Source organism: Sceloporus occidentalis, unplaced genomic scaffold, assembly GCF_023333645.1.
Source record: "Sceloporus occidentalis isolate IW3139 unplaced genomic scaffold, rSceOcc1.0.p SCAF_39, whole genome shotgun sequence".
NCBI lineage: Eukaryota > Metazoa > Chordata > Lepidosauria > Squamata > Phrynosomatidae > Sceloporus > Sceloporus occidentalis.
The window spans coordinates 7,590,221-7,609,346 of NW_028317019.1; the positions used below are offsets into that span (position 1 = coordinate 7,590,221).

General features: G+C 44.5%; 1 protein-coding gene across 1 annotated transcript in view; it reads left to right on the forward strand.

The window, feature by feature from the left end:
* The window catches only part of LOC149290512 (uncharacterized), a 33,383-nt gene extending 19,534 nt beyond the window's left edge, over positions 1-13,849 (forward strand). The window contains exon 5 of the mRNA XM_089489355.1: positions 13,806-13,849. Coding sequence (XP_089345481.1) covers positions 13,806-13,849 — 44 coding nt within the window. The remainder of the gene's footprint in view (positions 1-13,805) is intronic.
* Positions 13,850-19,126: the final 5,277 nt, after the last annotated feature.

Genomic DNA, 19,126 nt, shown 5'->3' on the forward strand with positions numbered 1-19,126 from the left:
GATGTTGGCTGAAGAAAGTCGGAGGCTGGTATTAACAGAAAGGGCTAGTTTCTAGGGATGGCAAAGGGGGGCTTGTTACCTGTGGGGCATAGACTGTAGGAATTGGAGGGGGGAGCTAGGCTTGGAAGAGGGAGGAGTTTTAGGTGTTTGGGGTTTTAATGTATTGTTTGCTTGGAATGGGCAGTTCTGGCTTAACCACTGAATTTTTGACTGTGTTCTCAATAAAGTTCTTTACTATTTCAACACACTGGACTCTTAAATGCACATAAGTTGTGAATTTGTGCTAAACTGACCCTTTATTCCCTCCTCAGTTTTCTGTTCCATTCCCAGCCATAAGAACAGCAGAGGCAAACACACACAAACACAAACATAGAAGATACACAGAGAGAGCTTTATTTCCAAAGCAGAGCCTTCCTTTCCTGCCTTTTCCTCCTGAGTCCAGCTCTGCACCTTGGGCTCGCCTGGAGTCTCCTCAAAGGAAGAAAGAAGGGAAGAAAGGGGAGACTGCTGAATCCCCAGCGCATACCTTCCTTTCCCGCAAAGGCCACCAGTGGAATAAGCAGCAGCAGCAGCAGAGAGGCCCTTGCAAATCCTGCGCATGTTGAGGAGGGGCCTCGAGGGGGATGTTGAGGTCGCCCAGGACCAAAAGCCTAGGTGACTCCAGCAGCATCTCAGAGACCAGTTGTGTCAGCTCCGCTAGGGAGTCTGTTAAGGAACGGGGTGGACATTAAACCAACAGAATCCCTAGACTTCGCCTAGTCTTTAAGCTGAGGCAAATACATTTGATGTGGTCGATCATATGGATAGGTATCCTGCTCAAGGCAAGATTGTCTTTATGGACCAAAATGAGGTCCCCTTACCTGCTCACTGACGGAGAACCCGGCTGGTAAGGCCTGATCCCAGGTGGCTGAGCTATCATCATGCAGCCAGGTCTCCATGAAACAAGCCAGGTCAGCCTCTTCGTCCAGTAGGAGATCCTAGACTATCTGCGTTGTATTTTTGACTGACCTGGCATTACACATGGTTGGTTTGGTATGCTCTCCAGCCATTTTGGGATAGCAGGGTGAATGGAAGGGGAGAGAGATATCTGTTAGGGTCCTAATTGCAGCCCATCTTGCAACACAAAAGGCAGTACTTTGAAAAAGGAATAGCTTTTATTGAAGAAGAAGTAATGGAAGTGACTTTTTTGTCAGGAATTAAAGAAGGTATAAGCATATCCCTTTTATAACCATATGCATCCACCTCACTCCATTTACCAATGAAGCTAATTAATCGGGTAGCCCTTTCCCGCACAGCGTTCTCCCACCCTTTTCTGCGCAGTGTCCTCCCATCCGGGATTCTGGCAGCTTTCCTGAAAGCAATGAAGCTCTCATGTGCCTTTTCTCAACCACTGCACCTCTGGCCTTGGACCACAGAACTCAGCCACACAACGGTTTTAATTTACATTATGGCTTAGCAATATATATAGCTATCTATAATATAAAACCCTATCAATCTCCACATAATATGATACCACATGAAAATATAATATGCCTAAACCCATAGCAACATAATATAATATAAAAATATCCATAGCTCTCTATGTTTCCCCTCCTTTTCCAGAGACCAGTCTTTTAAACTCAAGCCTCTGTTAGAAGAGTGATTCCCACACATTCCAATCCTAGCAAACAATCACATTCTTTAGCCATGATCTCTCTACCTCTTTCTAGTATCTTCTATTAAAGCACATATTAAAACATATTATTTTAACCCACCATAAATCCCATCTATCTTAACTCTAACCTAAACCTAAACCTATAACCCTTATGACATGAATCCCTAAATGAATAGATGCATAAATAAAGGTATTCATGACATAATGTGACCTCAGGCTGGTGCTCCTTACCTGAATGAGACTGGCCCATTGCGACCTCAGGCTGATGCTCCTTGCCTGCAGCAATGAGATGGGACCATTGTGAATTTAGGCTAATACTGCTTATCTGAAGGTTTGAGATGTGACCATTGCAACCTGAGGCTGATGCTGCTTGCCTGAAACACTGAGACTGGCCCATTGTGATCTCAGTTTCCTTGGCTGAAGCATTGAGAGGGTACTATTGTGACTTCAGGGTGGTGCTCTTTACCTGAAAGATTTAGACTGACCCATTGCGACCTCAGGCTGATGCTCCTTGCCTGAACGATTGAGATGGGAGAATTGTCACTTCAAACTGGTGGTGTGTCCCTGAAGGATTGAGACTGGCCCATTGTGTGTCAGAGTTCTGTCATAAAGGGTAAAAATATTAGGGTTTGGTTATTAAAGTAGGAGTTATAGTTGCAGTCCATAGTATGCAGTGTAGAGTGATGGATTATAGAAAGCCCGTAATGGAAAATGATAGAAGGACAGATGGAGTGGCTTTTAGATTAAGCAGGGTATTTGGAGAGGGGCTGGGGTTGCAGCTGTAGATGGTTATCAAGGAGGAGTGAAGCTGGCTTGGGAAGACCCCTCTTCAGGGTGAGGCTGTCTGGGAGAAGGGAAGGGAAGTATACACAACCTTGGTATCTATGCAACCTCCGCTTGTGTTGCTTTAGCTTGGGAATTGGGGGCTGGTTTAGGGAGGGATTGAGCAAGTACCTTTGGACTTCAGACTTTGCAAAAAGGTGTTAATGGGTGTTTCTGCCTGGATTCATCAATAAAGCTTCTTTTGTTTCAAATGAGTTTTATTTTCTGAGCACAGGACTGACTCCAGATCTCACTGTTTGCAATGTCTCACAGTTTTACCTCCAATGGAGACCCAGGAACAAGAAGAGTTCTTGGAGAACCCGGTGGTTCTGGAGATCCCGGTGGTGGAGGAGCAGGTGCCTTCTTCAGAGGAACTAGGGCCAAGCCCAAGACTGGGAAACCTTATGAAGCTCACACCATCCAGGCCACCACTGGAGGATTTGGGTTTCCGGCCCCAGACTGGGGAAAGGAAGGCCGTCGGGGGGCAGAGTGACAGCCTGGGACCTGGCAGTGGGGGAGTCGCTTGATAGCTGCCCCAGCACAGAAGAACCCCAGGTAGACGTTTATCGAATGGAGGAAGACATAAAGGAATTAAAGGACCTTATGCAGTGGATGGTGTCACAATTAAAGATATGGAGGAGGAAGATGTCAGAGGCAAACCGAGGGCAGCTGATGCTCATTGCCTGAAGCACTGAGGCTGTCCCATTGTGATTTCCAAATCCTTCACCATTTTAGTTGCCCTCCTTTGGGTGTCCTCCAGTTTCTCAACATCCTTTTGAATTGTGGGGCCCAGAACTGGACACAGTATTCCATGTGGGGCCTGACCAGAGCAGAATAGAGTAGTACTATTACTTCCCTTGATCTAGGCTCTATACTTCTATTGATGCAGCCTAAAATCGCATTGGCCTTCTTAGCTGCCACATCGCACTGTTGACTCATGTTCAACTTGTGGTCTACTTGGACTCCTAGATCCCTTTCACACATAGTTTCATTCATCAAGGTGTCCCCCATAATCCTATATCTGTGCATTTCATTTTTCTGCCCTTAATGCAGTACCTTACATTTCTCCATGTTAATTTTCATTTTGTTAGCTTTGACCCAGCTTTCTAGTCTATTCAGGTCCTTTTGAATTTTGATCCTGTCCTTTGGGGTATTAGCTACTCCTCCTAATTTGGTGTCATCTGCAAATTTGATAAGTATGCCCCCAATTCTGTCATCCAAATAATTGATAAAGATCTTGAATAGCACTGGGCCCAGGAAAGGACCCCACTGGACACAGCACTGGTCACTTCTATCCAGGATGAAAAGGAGTCATTGTTGAGCGCCCTTTCGGTTCGGCTGGTCAACCAATTACAATTCCATGTAACAGTTACCTTGTCTAGCTTGTTTCATGTTTTTGTTTTATATACCATTTAATTTGGTTAATTGCTATTAGTGAATTGCCCAGAGTGGCCACCAGATGGCGCTCCAGGATAGAAGTTGGTGAGAAGCCCAAGGAGGCTGCAGTGCCCTGAGTATCCACAAGAGGGCGGCGTTGTATTAGGAATGTTCTTTATGGATAAAACAGAAGTCTATGGGGACTAATGTGATTTTCCAATTGGCTCCCCATTCCTGAGGGGGCGTGGCCTCCTTCCCTTTACCTGGACCTTCCTCTGCTCCCATTGGCTGCCTATTCCCCCCCCTCGGTTGCCCTGAAAGCGAAAGGACCACCGGAAAGAAGTGGGGGGAATTGCAGCGCTGCATCATGGGAAATTTGCAACTGGGGGGTTTGCGGTGTTGAAACAGAGCAGAAGCAGAGCTGCATTCCACACCAGACCAATTCGGAGTGGAATCGGAGTGAGCTTGGAAGTGATTTCTGAGCATTCGCTTGTTACCTATTTCACCAAAATGAGGGGTCACTTTGGAACCACTGCGGAAGCCCCATGGAAGGAGCCCCCATAGAAAGGAATCCTGTGTGATGACACTCACATTTTCGCGTGGATTCGCATCGTTTGACCTGCAGTGGCTTCGGATCTGAGCTGCAAAGAGCTGCAAAAACCTCCGTGTGATAAACACAGTCTTTCAGATTTCAGAAAACTCTGTGGTTTGGGAAATAAGAAGCTAATTATCATAATTGTTGTTGAAATTCAATGCCCCAATAATATGGAAGTCACAGTCTGTCAAAGTTTACATGAACTGTGTGAAATGTGGTTTTTGTGTTGTTGTTGTCTGTCCTGAATTTCCCATCTCCACTAAATGACCCCAAGATCAAGCAAGAAGAGGGAAGGAGAAAACTGTGTCTCCTTCCACTTTCTCAACCCCATTTAGAAATGTATGAACCTCTTTCATGGCCATGCTTAGACACAGCTTTGCTCCTTAAAAAACACAAGGCTTGTAATCTTTCACAGAAGACATATTATTTGGGAGGCAGTTCAAGAAAAATCCTGCCAGGAAGGTGCCCTCAATTTCTTTTCTGAGGCATGTAGGCTGGTGGGCTTTTCATCCACAGTTTTATGGTGGAGGTGGCCTCTGACAATCATCCTTTGAACACAGACAAATGAAGAACTGCCTTCAACTTGACCACTAGCGAACCTGTTAAACGTTCACATGATGAAGAGAGTTCTGCCTGATGGATCCCATGATGCTTCTCCTGAGTTTCACTTAATTTCTTCAGGTAAAATTGTATTTATTTGTTAGACTGTTCTTATACTTTAAAAAAAATCTTCTCCAGTCAAAGAACTTGGAAAGAAGAAAGATCCCTCCACAAAATTGTCTGGCCTTAAGATGAATGAGAAAGGCATCATGCGAAATGAAGAAGAGACGGCGATCCTGAAACAGACAATTCTTTCTGACCCAGAGGAAGGGAGCCAAGTGAGTCTGGGACACTTTTATGCAATAGGTTCTTGGCCTTAGGAGAAAAGCCGCAACATGGAAAAGGGGCACCAGCTCATCTTTCTACTCTTTGTTCAAATGGACAGGTTTTCTCTGACCTACGGAGCCAAAGCAGCCCATTTGGATGTTGAATGCGGATTGGAGGATGACTCACATTTGCCACTGGGATCTTACTGGCATGGCTACAGGAACATGGATCTCATAGAATCAGAGGACGACCTGGAACTAACTGACAAGGAACAGAAGAAGCCTATGCACTTTCCATGTGTTTTAGAGTTGGGCAGCGTGTTCGCATCTGGCTGTCTTGAGAAGAGAGTTAGTTATTCCTCCCCACTGAGAAGTCATCCTTAAAGTGACGGAGGTTAGGGCAGGGAAGCATTAAATTCACCCCAAACTTTTTACTGAAATCTCTTCTTCCCAATAAATTCAATGCCTTGGACAGTCAAGATTAAAACCAACATGGATTCACTGTCCCACTAAGATGGAAGCCACTATGGGCTTTGGATACAATGGGACACAGACCTTTGTCTTTAGTGAGAGCCATTCAATGAATTTTACGAAGCAAGTCAGGTCAGATCTAGGAGTCCAAGTAGACAACAAATTGAATATGAGTCGACAGTGCGATACGGCAGCTAAAAAGGGAATGCGATTTTAGGCTGTATCAATAGAAGTATAGTTAGAAGTTAAGAGGTGATATGATAGCCCTGTTTAAATACTTGAAGGGATGTCATATTGAGAAAGGAGGAAACTTGTTTTCTGCTGCGACAGAGACTAGGACCCAGAACAATGGATGCAAGCTACAGGAAAAGAGATTCCAGCTCAACATTAGGAGGAACTTTGTGCTAATAAGAGCTGTTCAACAGTGGAACACTTTTTCCTCGGAGTGTATTGGAGTCTCCTCCCTTAGAGGTCTTCAAACAGAGGCTGGATGGTCATCTGTCAGGGATGCTTTGATTGAGATTTCCTGCATGGCAGAATGGGGCTGGACTGGATGGCCTTTGGGGTTTCTTCCAACTCTATGATTCTATGAATCCCCTTAAATCTTCCATCATTTTGATATAGTCCATTACTTTATCCCAGTCTTATTATACAATGTACTGTATTCCAGTATTCTTTCACTTTGACACAGGACCAGCAGAGATGGAAAAATGTACCCTTTTTATTTCCGCACATCCAGCACCCATCAGAACAAGTCTTAGATATTTTATGTATATTTTCATGTTTTAAATACCATCAAAAAAAATACTTTGTAATAGTTTTCCGTTAGGGCTTGGGAAGCTGTGTATTTTATCCTCCTTTTCCAGGTTAACTCCCATTCTTCCATCTCAATATTGTGTCCTAGATTTCTTGGTGATTGAACCGTGTTTTCTTTAACCACCTCAGATTCCATCTCATGTTTTAACAGGATTTTATACAATCTCCCCACAAGTGAACATTTCCCGATAGCAAGCACATTTCCTAGGATTTCTGTACTAATTATTTCTATTCCATATGTTTTCATATCCAACAAAAACCTCTCTCTTATTTGCCTGAAAATAAGCCCATTGCATTGTTTAACCTTATTTCTTCTAATGTTTTTCAATTTAATACATTAGCTTGGCTTATTGCCTTGCTTATTTATCATTGTATTATTATTATTATTATTATTATTATTTATATCGCGCTTATCCAAACAGATCAAAAGAATCAGTAAAATACAATAGCAACTTATCATTGTTGCGTCCAAAACTCTCCCAATTCCTCCCATCCACATTAAAATACAATTAAATTCTTAAACAGTTATTAAAACAATTATTAAAAATATAGCAGAGGCAGTTAGAGCAGTTGTTGAACAATTTATTAAATTAATAGGAGATTGCTGTAATGTTAATCTGGAAAGGCCTGCCGGAAGATATACGTCTTGATTGCCTTTTTAAATCCTTCAAGACGGGTGATATATCAGATCTCTTCTGGAGGCTATTCCATAAACTGGGAGCGGCAGAAGAGAAGGTCCTCTGGGTAAATGCAGAGAGCCTTGTTATGGTTGGCTGCAGTAAGCTTTTACTAGAGGATCTCAGTGTGTGGGGCAGATTGTATGGGAAAAGAGGATCCTGTAAGTAAGCTGGACCCAAGCCATGAAGGGCTTTAAAGGTTATAACCAACTCCTTATACTGTCCCCAGAAATTAATGAGCAGCCAGTGAAGAGACGTTAGAATAGGTGTGATATGGTCACCTCTAGATCTTCCAGTGACCACTCTGGCTGCCATATTTTGGATTAGTTGAAGTTTCCGGATTTGATACAAGGGTAGCCCTAAGTAGAGCACATTACAGAAGTCAAGACGTGAGGTTACCAGCACATGCACCATAGTTTTTAGGTCTTCTGTTCCAGGAAGGGACGCAGTTGGCGTATCAATCAAAGATGATAGCAGGCACTGTTGGCTTACTTGACATCTGGAGCAACGGATTCAGGAGCACCCCCAAACTGCAAACACAGTCCTTTAGGGGAAGTGTGACTCCATCCAGGACCAGTTGACAGACCTCTGTTCCCAGAATAGGACCTCCAACAATACACACCTCGGTTTAATCTGAATTCAATTTCAATCTCTTTTTCCTCATCCAGCCCATTACTGACTCAAGACATTCATTCAGAGGAGAGATGCCTTCTTTCGTTGACACTGAGATATCTCTGGTTGTCATGAGCATACAGATAGCACCCTGCCCGACGCCTCCAGATGAACTCTATTGGCGGTTTCATGTAGATGTTGAATAGCATTGGGAATAGGATGGCGCCCTGAGGAACGCCTGATTTAAGCTCCCTTTTAGTGTAGCAACTGTCCCCAAGCATCTCCATCTGGAATCTGCTTGAGAAATAGGACCGGAACCATTGCAATGCATTGCCCCCAATCCCCAATTCCCTCAGGCGTTCCAGAAGGATGCCATGGTCAATAGCATCAAAAGCCATTGAGAGATCCAAAAGCATCAACAGGGTCACACTTCTCCTGTCGATACTCAAGTGGAGATCATCTAAGGAGACCATAGCAATCTTGACTGTGTAGCCAATTTGAAGCCAATTTGAAAAGGGTCTAGATAATCTGTTTCATCCAAGACCACTTGGACTTGAAGAGCAACTGGCCTCTCACTCACCTTGTTTAGAAATGGAAGATGGGAGACCGGTCTGTAATTGTTCATGTCCAAGGGAACTAGGGAGGGCTTTTTCAGAAGCAGCCGTTCCACCACTTCTTTTAAGCAAGATGGAAAATAGCCCTCCCTAAGAGATGCATCTATGATACATCTCAGGTGAGTCCTAAGTGCATCTCCTCCTTGGAGGACCAGCCATGAAGGGCAAGGGTCGAGAGGGCAAGATGTCTTCTTCACACTTCCAAGGAGCTTGTCCACATCCTCGATACTCACAGATTCAAAATGATCCAGTATGATCTTATTCACAGAGTCACTGGACACCTCACCTATAGCTTCTGCAATTTGAATAGAATATTTTTACTGTTTCCTGTTTTTATACTATCGTTGTTTAATCCAGTTTTTGTATTGGGATCGGGGCATAGGGATTGATTTCTCTTCGATTTTATTGTAATCTCAATGTATTTTATTGTTGTAAACTGTCCGGTTTCTCAGTGATAGGGCAGGCTAGAAATAAATTATGCTAGCAGCCAAGTCGGCTCTTATCTTAGAGGTTTTATCTGTGAAATGGTCATTTAAAGCATCACACTGATTTGTGGTAGGCTCTAATAATGCATTCTGGGAGGTGGATTTCTGTATCAGGTCCCAGATGCTCCCCACTTCAGCCGTCCCTTTATGCTTCTCTTCCCTTGGCACTATCCTTCCCTCTCTCCTTCCTTCCTTCCTTCCTTCCTTCCTTCCTTCTCATCCATTCTCTTACATCCCTTCAAGGAGGTCCAAGGCCCTTTCAGCATTTTCCCAGAACCGGGAGGGGGGGTAATCTTTCTGGGGCTGAGGGTCTTTCTGCTGGTCCTCCATCACAGGGTTGTTGTGAAGGAAAATCCAGATCTTGGGGGCCGCTAAGCCTAGTTCCCAGGTTGCCAGGGAGGTGTCCCTCTCCCCAGAAGGGTCTTGGGTCCCTCCGTCTGCCTTCTCTTGGATGTGTCCTAAATTGGGGCTCTTCTCTCCCGTCCAGATAGAGCCCCTTCCCCCTAGACCCCAGGGAAAACTCCTCCCACCTGAAAAATGTTGTTTCCAATGCTATCCTGTGTGGTGCTCTTTATTTGGCACAAAAATATTCTCCAAACGAGGCATCAGAATGGAGGGTCTTTCCTCTGCCTCACTTTCCAGGAGGGAGAGGGCTCCTCAAAGCCCCTTTTACATTTGGATCCTGATCCCCTCCATGGCCATGTCTCTCTCCAAGGCTCCCTCCTGCCCTCTTTTCTCAGAATAACCCCACAAGTAGCTGGGCCCCAAGGAATCTCCCGAGGAGGAGGCAGGGAAAGAAAGAGGGAAGGGAAGCCTGGCAGCCCCCTGCCTTTCTTTGGAGGAGAAGAGGGGCTGCCTTCCTTCGTATAACTCCCAGGGCCCCCCAGAAGACCCTTCAGCCATTCCTTGTCCCCCATGTCCATCCCTCAGAACAGACTGTGAGGGAAACAATGGCTTCAGGTCTGAGACTGCGGATGCACACATACATCCAAAGGCCCCTTCTGATCATGCACAGGGAGCATCAGGGCCTTACTGCTGGTACTGTTTATTTCACTGGCAGCCTTTGAGGGAAGTGCGCCAAAGGTTCAGCAGCTTCCCTTCCCTTTCCTTCCTTCCATCCTTCCTTCCTTCTTTTGAGGAGCCCAGGAAAGGCAGGAAAGGAAGGCTTTGCTTTGGAAATAGTCTCTCTGTGTATACTGTATGTACAGGTTTGTGTGTGTGTGTGTGTGTGTGTGTGTGTGTGTGTGTGTGTTTGTCTCTGCTGTTCTTATGGCTGGGAATGGAGCTGAGGACTGAGGAGAGAAGAAAGTGCCAGTTTTATGCAAATGCAGAACTTCTGTGCATCAAAGAGTCCAGTGTGTTGAAATAGCAAAGAACTTTATTGAAAACACATAGTCAGAAATTAAGTATTTAAACCAGAACTGCCCACTCAAAGCCAAACAATACATCAAAACCCCAAACCTACAACTCCACTCTCTTCCAAGGCTAGCTCCCACCCACAATTCCCACCATCTATCTCCCACTATTAACCAGCCCCACTTTGCCATCCTTCTCACATACACAATCTCTCCCTGCCCCAGACATTTGAAGAATCTAGCTCCCTTTCTGTTACTACTGGTCCCCAACTTTCTTCAGCCAACATCTCACATTGCTATCATTGCTATTCTAGCTAGCTGCAACAAATCCCAGCTCCCCATCTAGCTAACCTATACCATGACCCATAATCCCCAGTCAAACTGATAAACCAAAGCAATTATCTATACTAGTAGCATTTAAAACCTAAACTTAACATAACATAACTTTAAAACATATACACACACATGGACAGAAAAAACATACAAATAAAACCATAAGGGCCTTTTCTTAGCACTGCCCGACTGAAACAGAATTTTTGTATTCCTTCTTTACAAAAATAATGTTCGTTCACTGTTTGAATGTGTGTGGCTCCTGTCCTGTGTTGCCTCTCTGGTGACTGAATAGGCCTGACCTCCAAGAAAAGCATTTTCCACATTGCTGGCATTTGTATGGCTTCTCTCCTGAGTGGATTCTCTGGTGTGTCAGTAGGGTTGACTGCCGAGAAAAACATTTCCCACAATGCTGGCATTTGTATGGCTTCTCTCCTGTGTGGACTCTCTGATGGTTCACTAGGTCTGACTTTGAAGAAAAACATTTCCCACAATGCTGGCATTTGTAAGGCTTCTCTCCTGTGTGGACTCTCTGATGGTTCACTAGGTCTGACTTTGAAGAAAAACATTTCCCACAATGCTGGCATTTGTATGCCTTCTCTCCTGTGTGGACTCTCTGATGTCTCACAAGGACTGACTTCAAAGAAAAACATTTCCCACAGTGCTGGCATTTGTATGGTTTTTCTCCTGTGAGGAGTCTCTGGTGTGTCAGTAGGTTTGACTGCCGAGAAAAACAGTTCCCACAATGTTGGCATTTGTATGGTTTCTCTCCTGTGAGGAGTCTCTGGTGTGTCAGTAGGTTTGACTTCAAAGAAAAACATTTCCCACAATGCTGGCATTTGTATGCCTTCTCTCCTGTGTGGATTCTCTTATGTGTCACTAGGTGTGACTGCTGAGAAAAACATTTCCCACAATGTTGGCATTTGTATGGCTTCTCTCCTGTGTGGACTCTCAGATGTATCACTAGGTTTGACTTCAAAGAAAAACATTTCCCACAATGCTGGCATTTGTATGGCTTCTCTCCTGTGTGGACTCTCTGATGCTTGACAAGGACTGACTTGTTAGCAAAATGTTTCCCACAGTGCTGGCATTTATGCGACTTCTTTCTTTTGTGGACTCTCTCATGACTGACAAGTTCTTCTGTAAACAAGAACAATGACAGACAAGACTGAATCTCAGCATTAAGAGAGGAAGATGTTACTCCAAGATTTAGCCCCACGTTCCCCCCTCCCTATGTGAGATTAAATCAATTTGGATGCGTTACAGTCATGCCGAAAGTACACGCTCCGCACATATTAGGGTTAGGAAGGTACATACTAGGGTTAGAAAGGGACGTCTATTCTAGACACCTCTGAACCCTAGTACACGCAGAGCACGTACAAAATGGCAGCATCCTTCCATATGGGCGCCGCCATTTTGATGTCGCGGACGCATAGCATCTGGACATCGCGCGGTGGAAGTGATGCCACAAGTGCACAACTAGCACCTCATGGCACCACTTCTGGGGTGCAGAAAGAAGCACCATTTTCAAGCTTCTTTTTTGCTGCGTCCAGGAACCACGCCGTTTGACCGCTGCGGTTCCCGGATGCAGCAACCAGCAGCGCCGGCAAACCACCACTTTCAGCTGGTCTGTAACGTGCCATAGTGGGTGTGAGTGACCTAAGCATAATCCTGTTCTGGATGCCCCAAATCCATATAATGATTGTATCCTTACTCCTAGGTGCTAGCAAAGAAGAGATTGTAGGTGAACTGCCATAAGGAAATCAATGGAAGCAGATAGTCAGACAGTTGAAAAATATTCCAATAACTACATGTAAAAATACTTTGATTGAAAAGTGGCATCATTTCCTGTGAGACTGCCATAGACCAGTGTTGAGTCAGAGCACATGGCATGATGCAAGCTAACTGCAGAGGATGCTTCATGCTGTGTGGCACCAAGAGATGACTCACAACCAATACAGTATACAGCTCACATGCGGATTGATGTGGGTTGGAGTTGTGTGTACAAGAGATTGTGAAGTTGATGGAAGTTGGAGAGGAGAGCTGGTACATATTTGTTTTCTATTGCAACTCAAGCTAAAGAACCTCCAAGGACTTGGAGGAAATCAACTGTGTCTATGAGTTATTTTTAATTGTGGAAAGTGGTTAGTGCATTGCCAATGCCTATATCTGGAGATTTGCTTCTGTTCTGGCTGTGTTATTATTGAGCTCTGGGAGTCAGAGCCAAGAGGGACCTAAAAGCTGGTGTGATAATCCTTTTTGGCTGAAGCATTTCCACCAAGCACCCATTTAATTTAATTCAGTTTCAGACAATTCTTTCCCCACACAAAAAACTTTCTAAAGCAATTTAAACCTTTTTTAATGCTCGCTTTCTGCCCCCAAGCAACAATTTCATTATAAATAGCAGCCCCAACTGGCTGTTCTTAAGCGTCAGTCCAGTTGCAGACAGACCTTCTGTTGATTTACATTGCTACACTCTTCTCTACACTTGCCAGCCCCACTTGCCATTGAAATTACTGTCTTCTTTCCTCATACTGGACCCGCAGCAATTGGATTCGAGATCCATCTAGGTCAGTGATGGCGAAACTATGGCACAAGTGCCAGAGGTGGCACTCAGAGCCCTCTCTGCAGGAACGTGTGCCATCACCACAGCACAGATTTTGCCAGAGTTTGTTACTAGAAAGCCAGAGGGACATGGCAATTTGCAATAAATAAGTGGCTTTTGGGTTGCACTTTGGGCACTCAGACTCTAAAAGGTTCACCATCACTGATCTAGGTAATGTATTACCTTTAGGAAAGCCTCACACTATTCACCACTCCCACCTTTGTTACCTAGTTTGTGTGTGTGTGTGTGTGTGTTTTACTTTCCCTCTAAATAAAACACAAAAACATATTTGAAATGCCTCTGGAGTTCTGTGTGTTTCCCGGCCTGGTATAGTTGGGATGAATGAGGTAACTCTTGCCCTAATATCTCTTTTGAGCTAAATATGAATTTCCCCTAAAATCATAGCACAATGATGGCGAACCTTTTTAGGTTCATGTGCCAAGGGGCAGGGCTTCTGCCCCCTCGGAATGGGGCTGTGTGTTGGGGCGGGGCTTCTGGCCCAGGGGATGTGGCTTCCACCCTCTAGGTGGGGCTTACCAGAGACAGCTGGGGGTCAGCAAAGGCCCATGAGGGGGCAGAGGTATGAGCACAGCCCCAGTCCTCCTCTTCCCGGACCTTTCTTCACCCCAAGGGGCTCTCTGGAGCCCTTTGGGCATGAGGAAAAGCAAAAGGGGAAGAATAGGAATGGGCAGGGCCCCTCTCTTCCTTCCAACAGATCTTTCCCTGCCTTCCAAGTGCCCCATTTGGGACACCTGGAGGGCAGGAAGGGTAAGTGGAGAGATAGGTGGCTGGGGAGCTCACCTGCCTCCCTCCCCCTGGATCTTTCCCTGCCCTCCAAGTTCCCCGTTTGGGACACTTGGAAGGCAGGAAGAGTAAGTGTAGAAAAAGAGGGTTGGGCAGCCTCCCTGCCATCCTCCCCACAGACATTTCCCTCTCCAAGTGCCCTCTTTGGGAGACTTGGAGGGCAGGAAGAGTAAGTGGAGAGGAAGGGAACAGGGCAGACCCCGTGCCTCCCTCCCCACGGACCTTTTCCTGCCCTCCAAGTGCCCCGTTTGGGACACTTGGAGGGCAAGAAGGATAAGTGGGGAGGAAGGTGGTTGGGCAGCCCCACTGCCTCCCTCCCCACAGACCTTTCCCTGCCCTCCAAGTGCCCCATTTGGGATACTTGGAGGGCAGGAAGGATAAGTGGGGAGGAAGGTGGTTGGGCAGCCCCCTCCCTCCCTCCCCACAGACCTTTCCCTGCCCTCCAAGTGCCCCATTTGGGGTACTTGGAGGGCAGGAAGGATAAGTGGGGAGGAAGGGGGCTGGGCAAAGTGCCACTTCTGGCACGCGTGGCATAGGTTCACCATCACTGTCATAGCACTTGTGAGTGTCCTCCCCAGACTCCAGCATTTCGAGTGACAAAGAGCCTCTGGAATCAACCATGGAGCTAAGCAAGCTCAGGTTGGAAAAGAAACATTAGAGCAAAAGGAATTTATTTGTTGCCATTTCCTCTCTTCATATGCATTGCTCATAATTGCTAAATGGAACTCCTAAATATGTCTGAAAACAAGGGTCTAAGCCGGTTCTCACCAGTTCAGTTCTTAAAATCTGTGAGGTTGGTGGCTGCCTCCCAATCCCCAAGGCCCCTCTCCTGGCCCTTCCCAGAGGTCCCTTCCTCTCCGCACAGAGCTAGGGGATCCTGGCTTTGCTCCTGCCTTCCCCTCCTGGCTCCCAGAGGCCTGATCCCCTTCCCTTTCTCCCTCCGGTCTCCAACCTTCCCTCTTGCCCATCTGCACTGCTTCAGCATTTCACCTTCACCATCTGTTCCCTGCCTTTCTGTTTTTCATATTCCCTCCTTCTCTCTATCACAGACACACACCCACAGAGTGTGATGCATAAAAGGGACACTTTGAGGCCCATTTGTTGAGAAAGGCAGTATAATCAATATACAAATGATTCATTGGGAAAGGCAGAGCAAGGAGGCTGGGAACTGGACTCAAATTTTGGTGAGGATCAAGCACCAGAGAGCGGCCTTAAAACAGCCTAAAGACATCTCTAAGACAGGGATGGACTACTGTCACATGGGGGGGGGGCGTATTGGCTCCCAGGGGATCTCAGGGGCACCCCCACATTGTATTGCCTAAAAATATGGAATAATGTTTTGCCCCTCAGTATCCCATTGCATCCCTTTGGGGAAGTGGAGGCCGTTTTACCACTGTTGAGCCCTCTCTGATCCATTGCATGGCCAAGGGAGATATTTTCCCCAAGAACCATCTCCAGAGCCTCAAAAGGATGGAAGAGGGACCAAAAAGGGTAGGAAACTTGCTCAGCGATGTGCTAAGTACCATTTGGGTGAGGAAAGCATTAATCTCCATGCTCCCTTCCCACAAAATCCTAAATTTCAGAATTAAAAAGTCCTTTGCTTGAACCAAAAGGTTTATTGAGAAACTCCGGCAGAAGCATCCATTAAGATGTCTAAGCAGTCTCTGAAGAGTCGAAATCTTTTCCCTCCGTCGTTTACTGTCTCCACACTCCGCCCTTTTCTCCCCCTTCAGCCCCTAACCAACCCAGCTGCCAAGGTACCTCTTGCCTCCTTCTTCCACCGTTCTCATACGCCTCTCCCCCTGGGGCATGCCTGCCACCCAAATCTCACAAACCAGTCAGTTAATAGCCTTCACAACTGATTCCCTTCCCCCAAGCCGTTCTAGGCCCCATTATACTTACCTACTAATTAAAACTACTAACATTTAAACTACTAACAATTTCCCCCTAAACCCCAATACCATTGTGGATCAACCACAGAAGCTGGTTCGGACAATTGGCAGTTTACAATGGAGTATTTAGTATCCTTATAAAGTGGAGAGCAATAGTGCCTCACTAAACCACAAATTCAAATATTCTACAGGATGTTGCTATCTCAATTAAACTACACTTGACAGGGATCTAGGACTCTCAGTAGACCATAAATTGAACATGGGCCAAGATAGTGATGCAGCAGCTAAAAAGGCCAATGTCATTCTAGGCTGCATCAATATGAGTATAGTTTCTTGATCAAGTTAAGTAATAGTGCCACTCTATTCTGCTTTGGTAAGGCCTCCCTTGGAATAATCCTATGTCCAGTTCTGAGCCCCACAATTCAAAAGTATGTTGAAAAGTTTGAACATGCCCAGAGGAGGGCAACCAAAGTGGTGAAGGATCTGGAAACCATCAAGCCCTATGAAGAATGGCTTAGAGAGCTGGGTACGTTTAGCCTGGAGAAAAGAAAGTTAAGAGTGGATATGATATCCATGTTTAAATATTGGAAAGGGTCGTATTGATGATGGAGCAAGCTTGCTTTCTGCTGCTACAGAGAAAAGGAGACACCACAATGGATGCAAGCCACATAGAAAAAGGTTCCACCTGAACATTAGGAGGAACTTTGGGACAGTAAGAGCTCTTCGACAGTGGAATATACTCCCTTAGAGCTTAGTGGAGTCCTCTTCTTTGGAGGTCTTCACACAGAGGCTGGATGGTGCTTGGAATGTGTATTCCTGCACGGCAGAAGGGGGTTGAACTGGATGGCCTTTGAGGTCTATTCAAACTCTATGATCCTATAATTCTAGTGGAATCATAGCACCATGATAATTTAGCATAAAAGGGACCTCAGTCTTCATAGAAAGGAGAATGGATTACGATTCCTTACCCACAGAGGCCACATTCTGATAATTCTCCATCATCACATAACTGTACATCAGTCTCTGTTTCTTCGTCAACAGTTTCCATTCCTCCTCAGTGAAATATACTGCCACATCCGCAAAGGTCACCTAAAATAGAAAATAGCCCTCATCCAGAGAGTGACTAAGCAAAAGGGGAGGAAAGCACATGGTTCATCCCAAATATTATTTCATTACTTCACAATTCAGTCCAAGAAATAAACTTTAAATTCTGTCAGCAAGAGGAAAAAAAACCACTGCCTTCAAGATCCAGTTTGTCTCGAATCCTTTCAATATAATATACACTATAATAAACAATATAATTTAGGCCATGGCTGGGATATAGAGGATGGATTATGATACTCACTATCCCAACACATACAGAACATTTAGCCACCAAAGAATTATAGTGCATTTAGATATTTCTTGCCACATTTCAGAGGCAAAAGTTAAGTTTAAAAAACTGTTCTGGGGAGCACTGTGGGCTTGAGGGCCACTGGGCACACCCCATATTTAGACCCAGAGATGTTCTCCCATATCCCCCAACATTTCACAGATGGGAAAAGGAAGACACATCTGGACAAGCAACACCAAAAGGTGCTCAAGATGGCCAAAGTTGTTTATGAGGAAGATCACACAAGCTAGGAAGTGCACAACAGTTTGCTTTTGCTTCAGCCTCCTGAGAGCAACTGGGACATTTTTAAAAGCCCCTGAAAAAGTGGGGCGACAGAGGATTAACCAGGACTGTCTCTGGTAAACTGAGAGAGTATGTTCTTCATTTGCTTTCATGAACTGGCCCAGCAGTGACACAGATGAAACTAATAGTCAAGAACCTCGACTCACCAAAGAGTTCTTGTACCTCTGCATCCTCTTTCTCTTGGAGCCCAACTCCCTCCGCTTGGCCTCTGTGTCGGCCATCAGGTGGGCAGGGGTCCTGGTGGTCTTGCACTTGGGTCACTTCCAGCAAAAGGTGCCCCAAAACTGTGTCCAAGGGGGCCGAGATGAAGTTCCTGAGAAAAGAGACCAGAGATTCAAAAAAGGACACAGATTGGATCTCTTATAAAGAATCAATGCAAATAGATAGAACTGGTTATAGAATAAAGACACGAGAAGATCCTAATGATCACGGTTATGATCTTTCATGGTTCTTTTACAGACAATTAAAAGAGCTCTTCCTAATGGATAAAAAACAATATGGTATTTACAAATCAGACTCTGATCTGGAACAGGAAATAATGTCGAATAACAATGACTTATTAGCAAGACTTTATAATTGTACAGAAGAAGTTTTAAAAGAAAATGTGATGAGATGGTCTCAAAACTTTGGTTTTGCAATTGAATTAGACCCTTGGAATTAGACACTTGGAAAAAAAGACTGAACTATACTTGCAGACAAAACATCAAAGAGAGTTATTATAAAACATTTAGATGGTATTTAACACCAGAGAGAATAAGCAAGATGTATAAGAATTGCAGTAATTTGTGTTGGAAATGTGAAAAGGAGCAGGGCTCAATCTATCAAATGTTTTGGACTTGTGGGAAAGAGATACAACTTTGGAAGTTGATTTAATTTGAAATTAAGAAAGTTGTAACTATATCTTTTAAAATCTCACCTGATTTTTTTTTTCTTTTTCTTAATAAAATAGAACAATCCATAGGGGGGGAAAAACATGGCAAAATATTATTTTATATATTGTCAGCTGCAAGAATAGTGTTTGCTCAGAGATGGAAAACTAAAGATATACCTTCAAAAGAAGATTGGATATTTAAGCTGCTGGACATGATGAAATGGACAAACTCTCAAGAGGAATTAGAAAGGAGCGTCAAATTTATATAAAGGAGACTGGAATAATATAACTGAATATCTCCAGAAGCATGGAGGGAAAATGCTACTTTAGGGATAGAAATAATTTAAATTGAAGTGTTTTAATTTATTCAAAGAAATATAACAGCTGTAAAACAGAAATATGTTGGGAGGTTAAAAGCCCAATGATGTTTAGTTTAATCTAATTGGAGTGATTTTGTATCAACTGTTTTACAATTTAAATGAGGATGAAAGAGAAAATAAATGATTCGTAAGGATAAGTCTAAGTAGAACAATATATATTTGCTTTTTACTTATTAACAGATAATTAAAAATGAATGAGATAGAAATAAAAGTAAATCTGGTAGT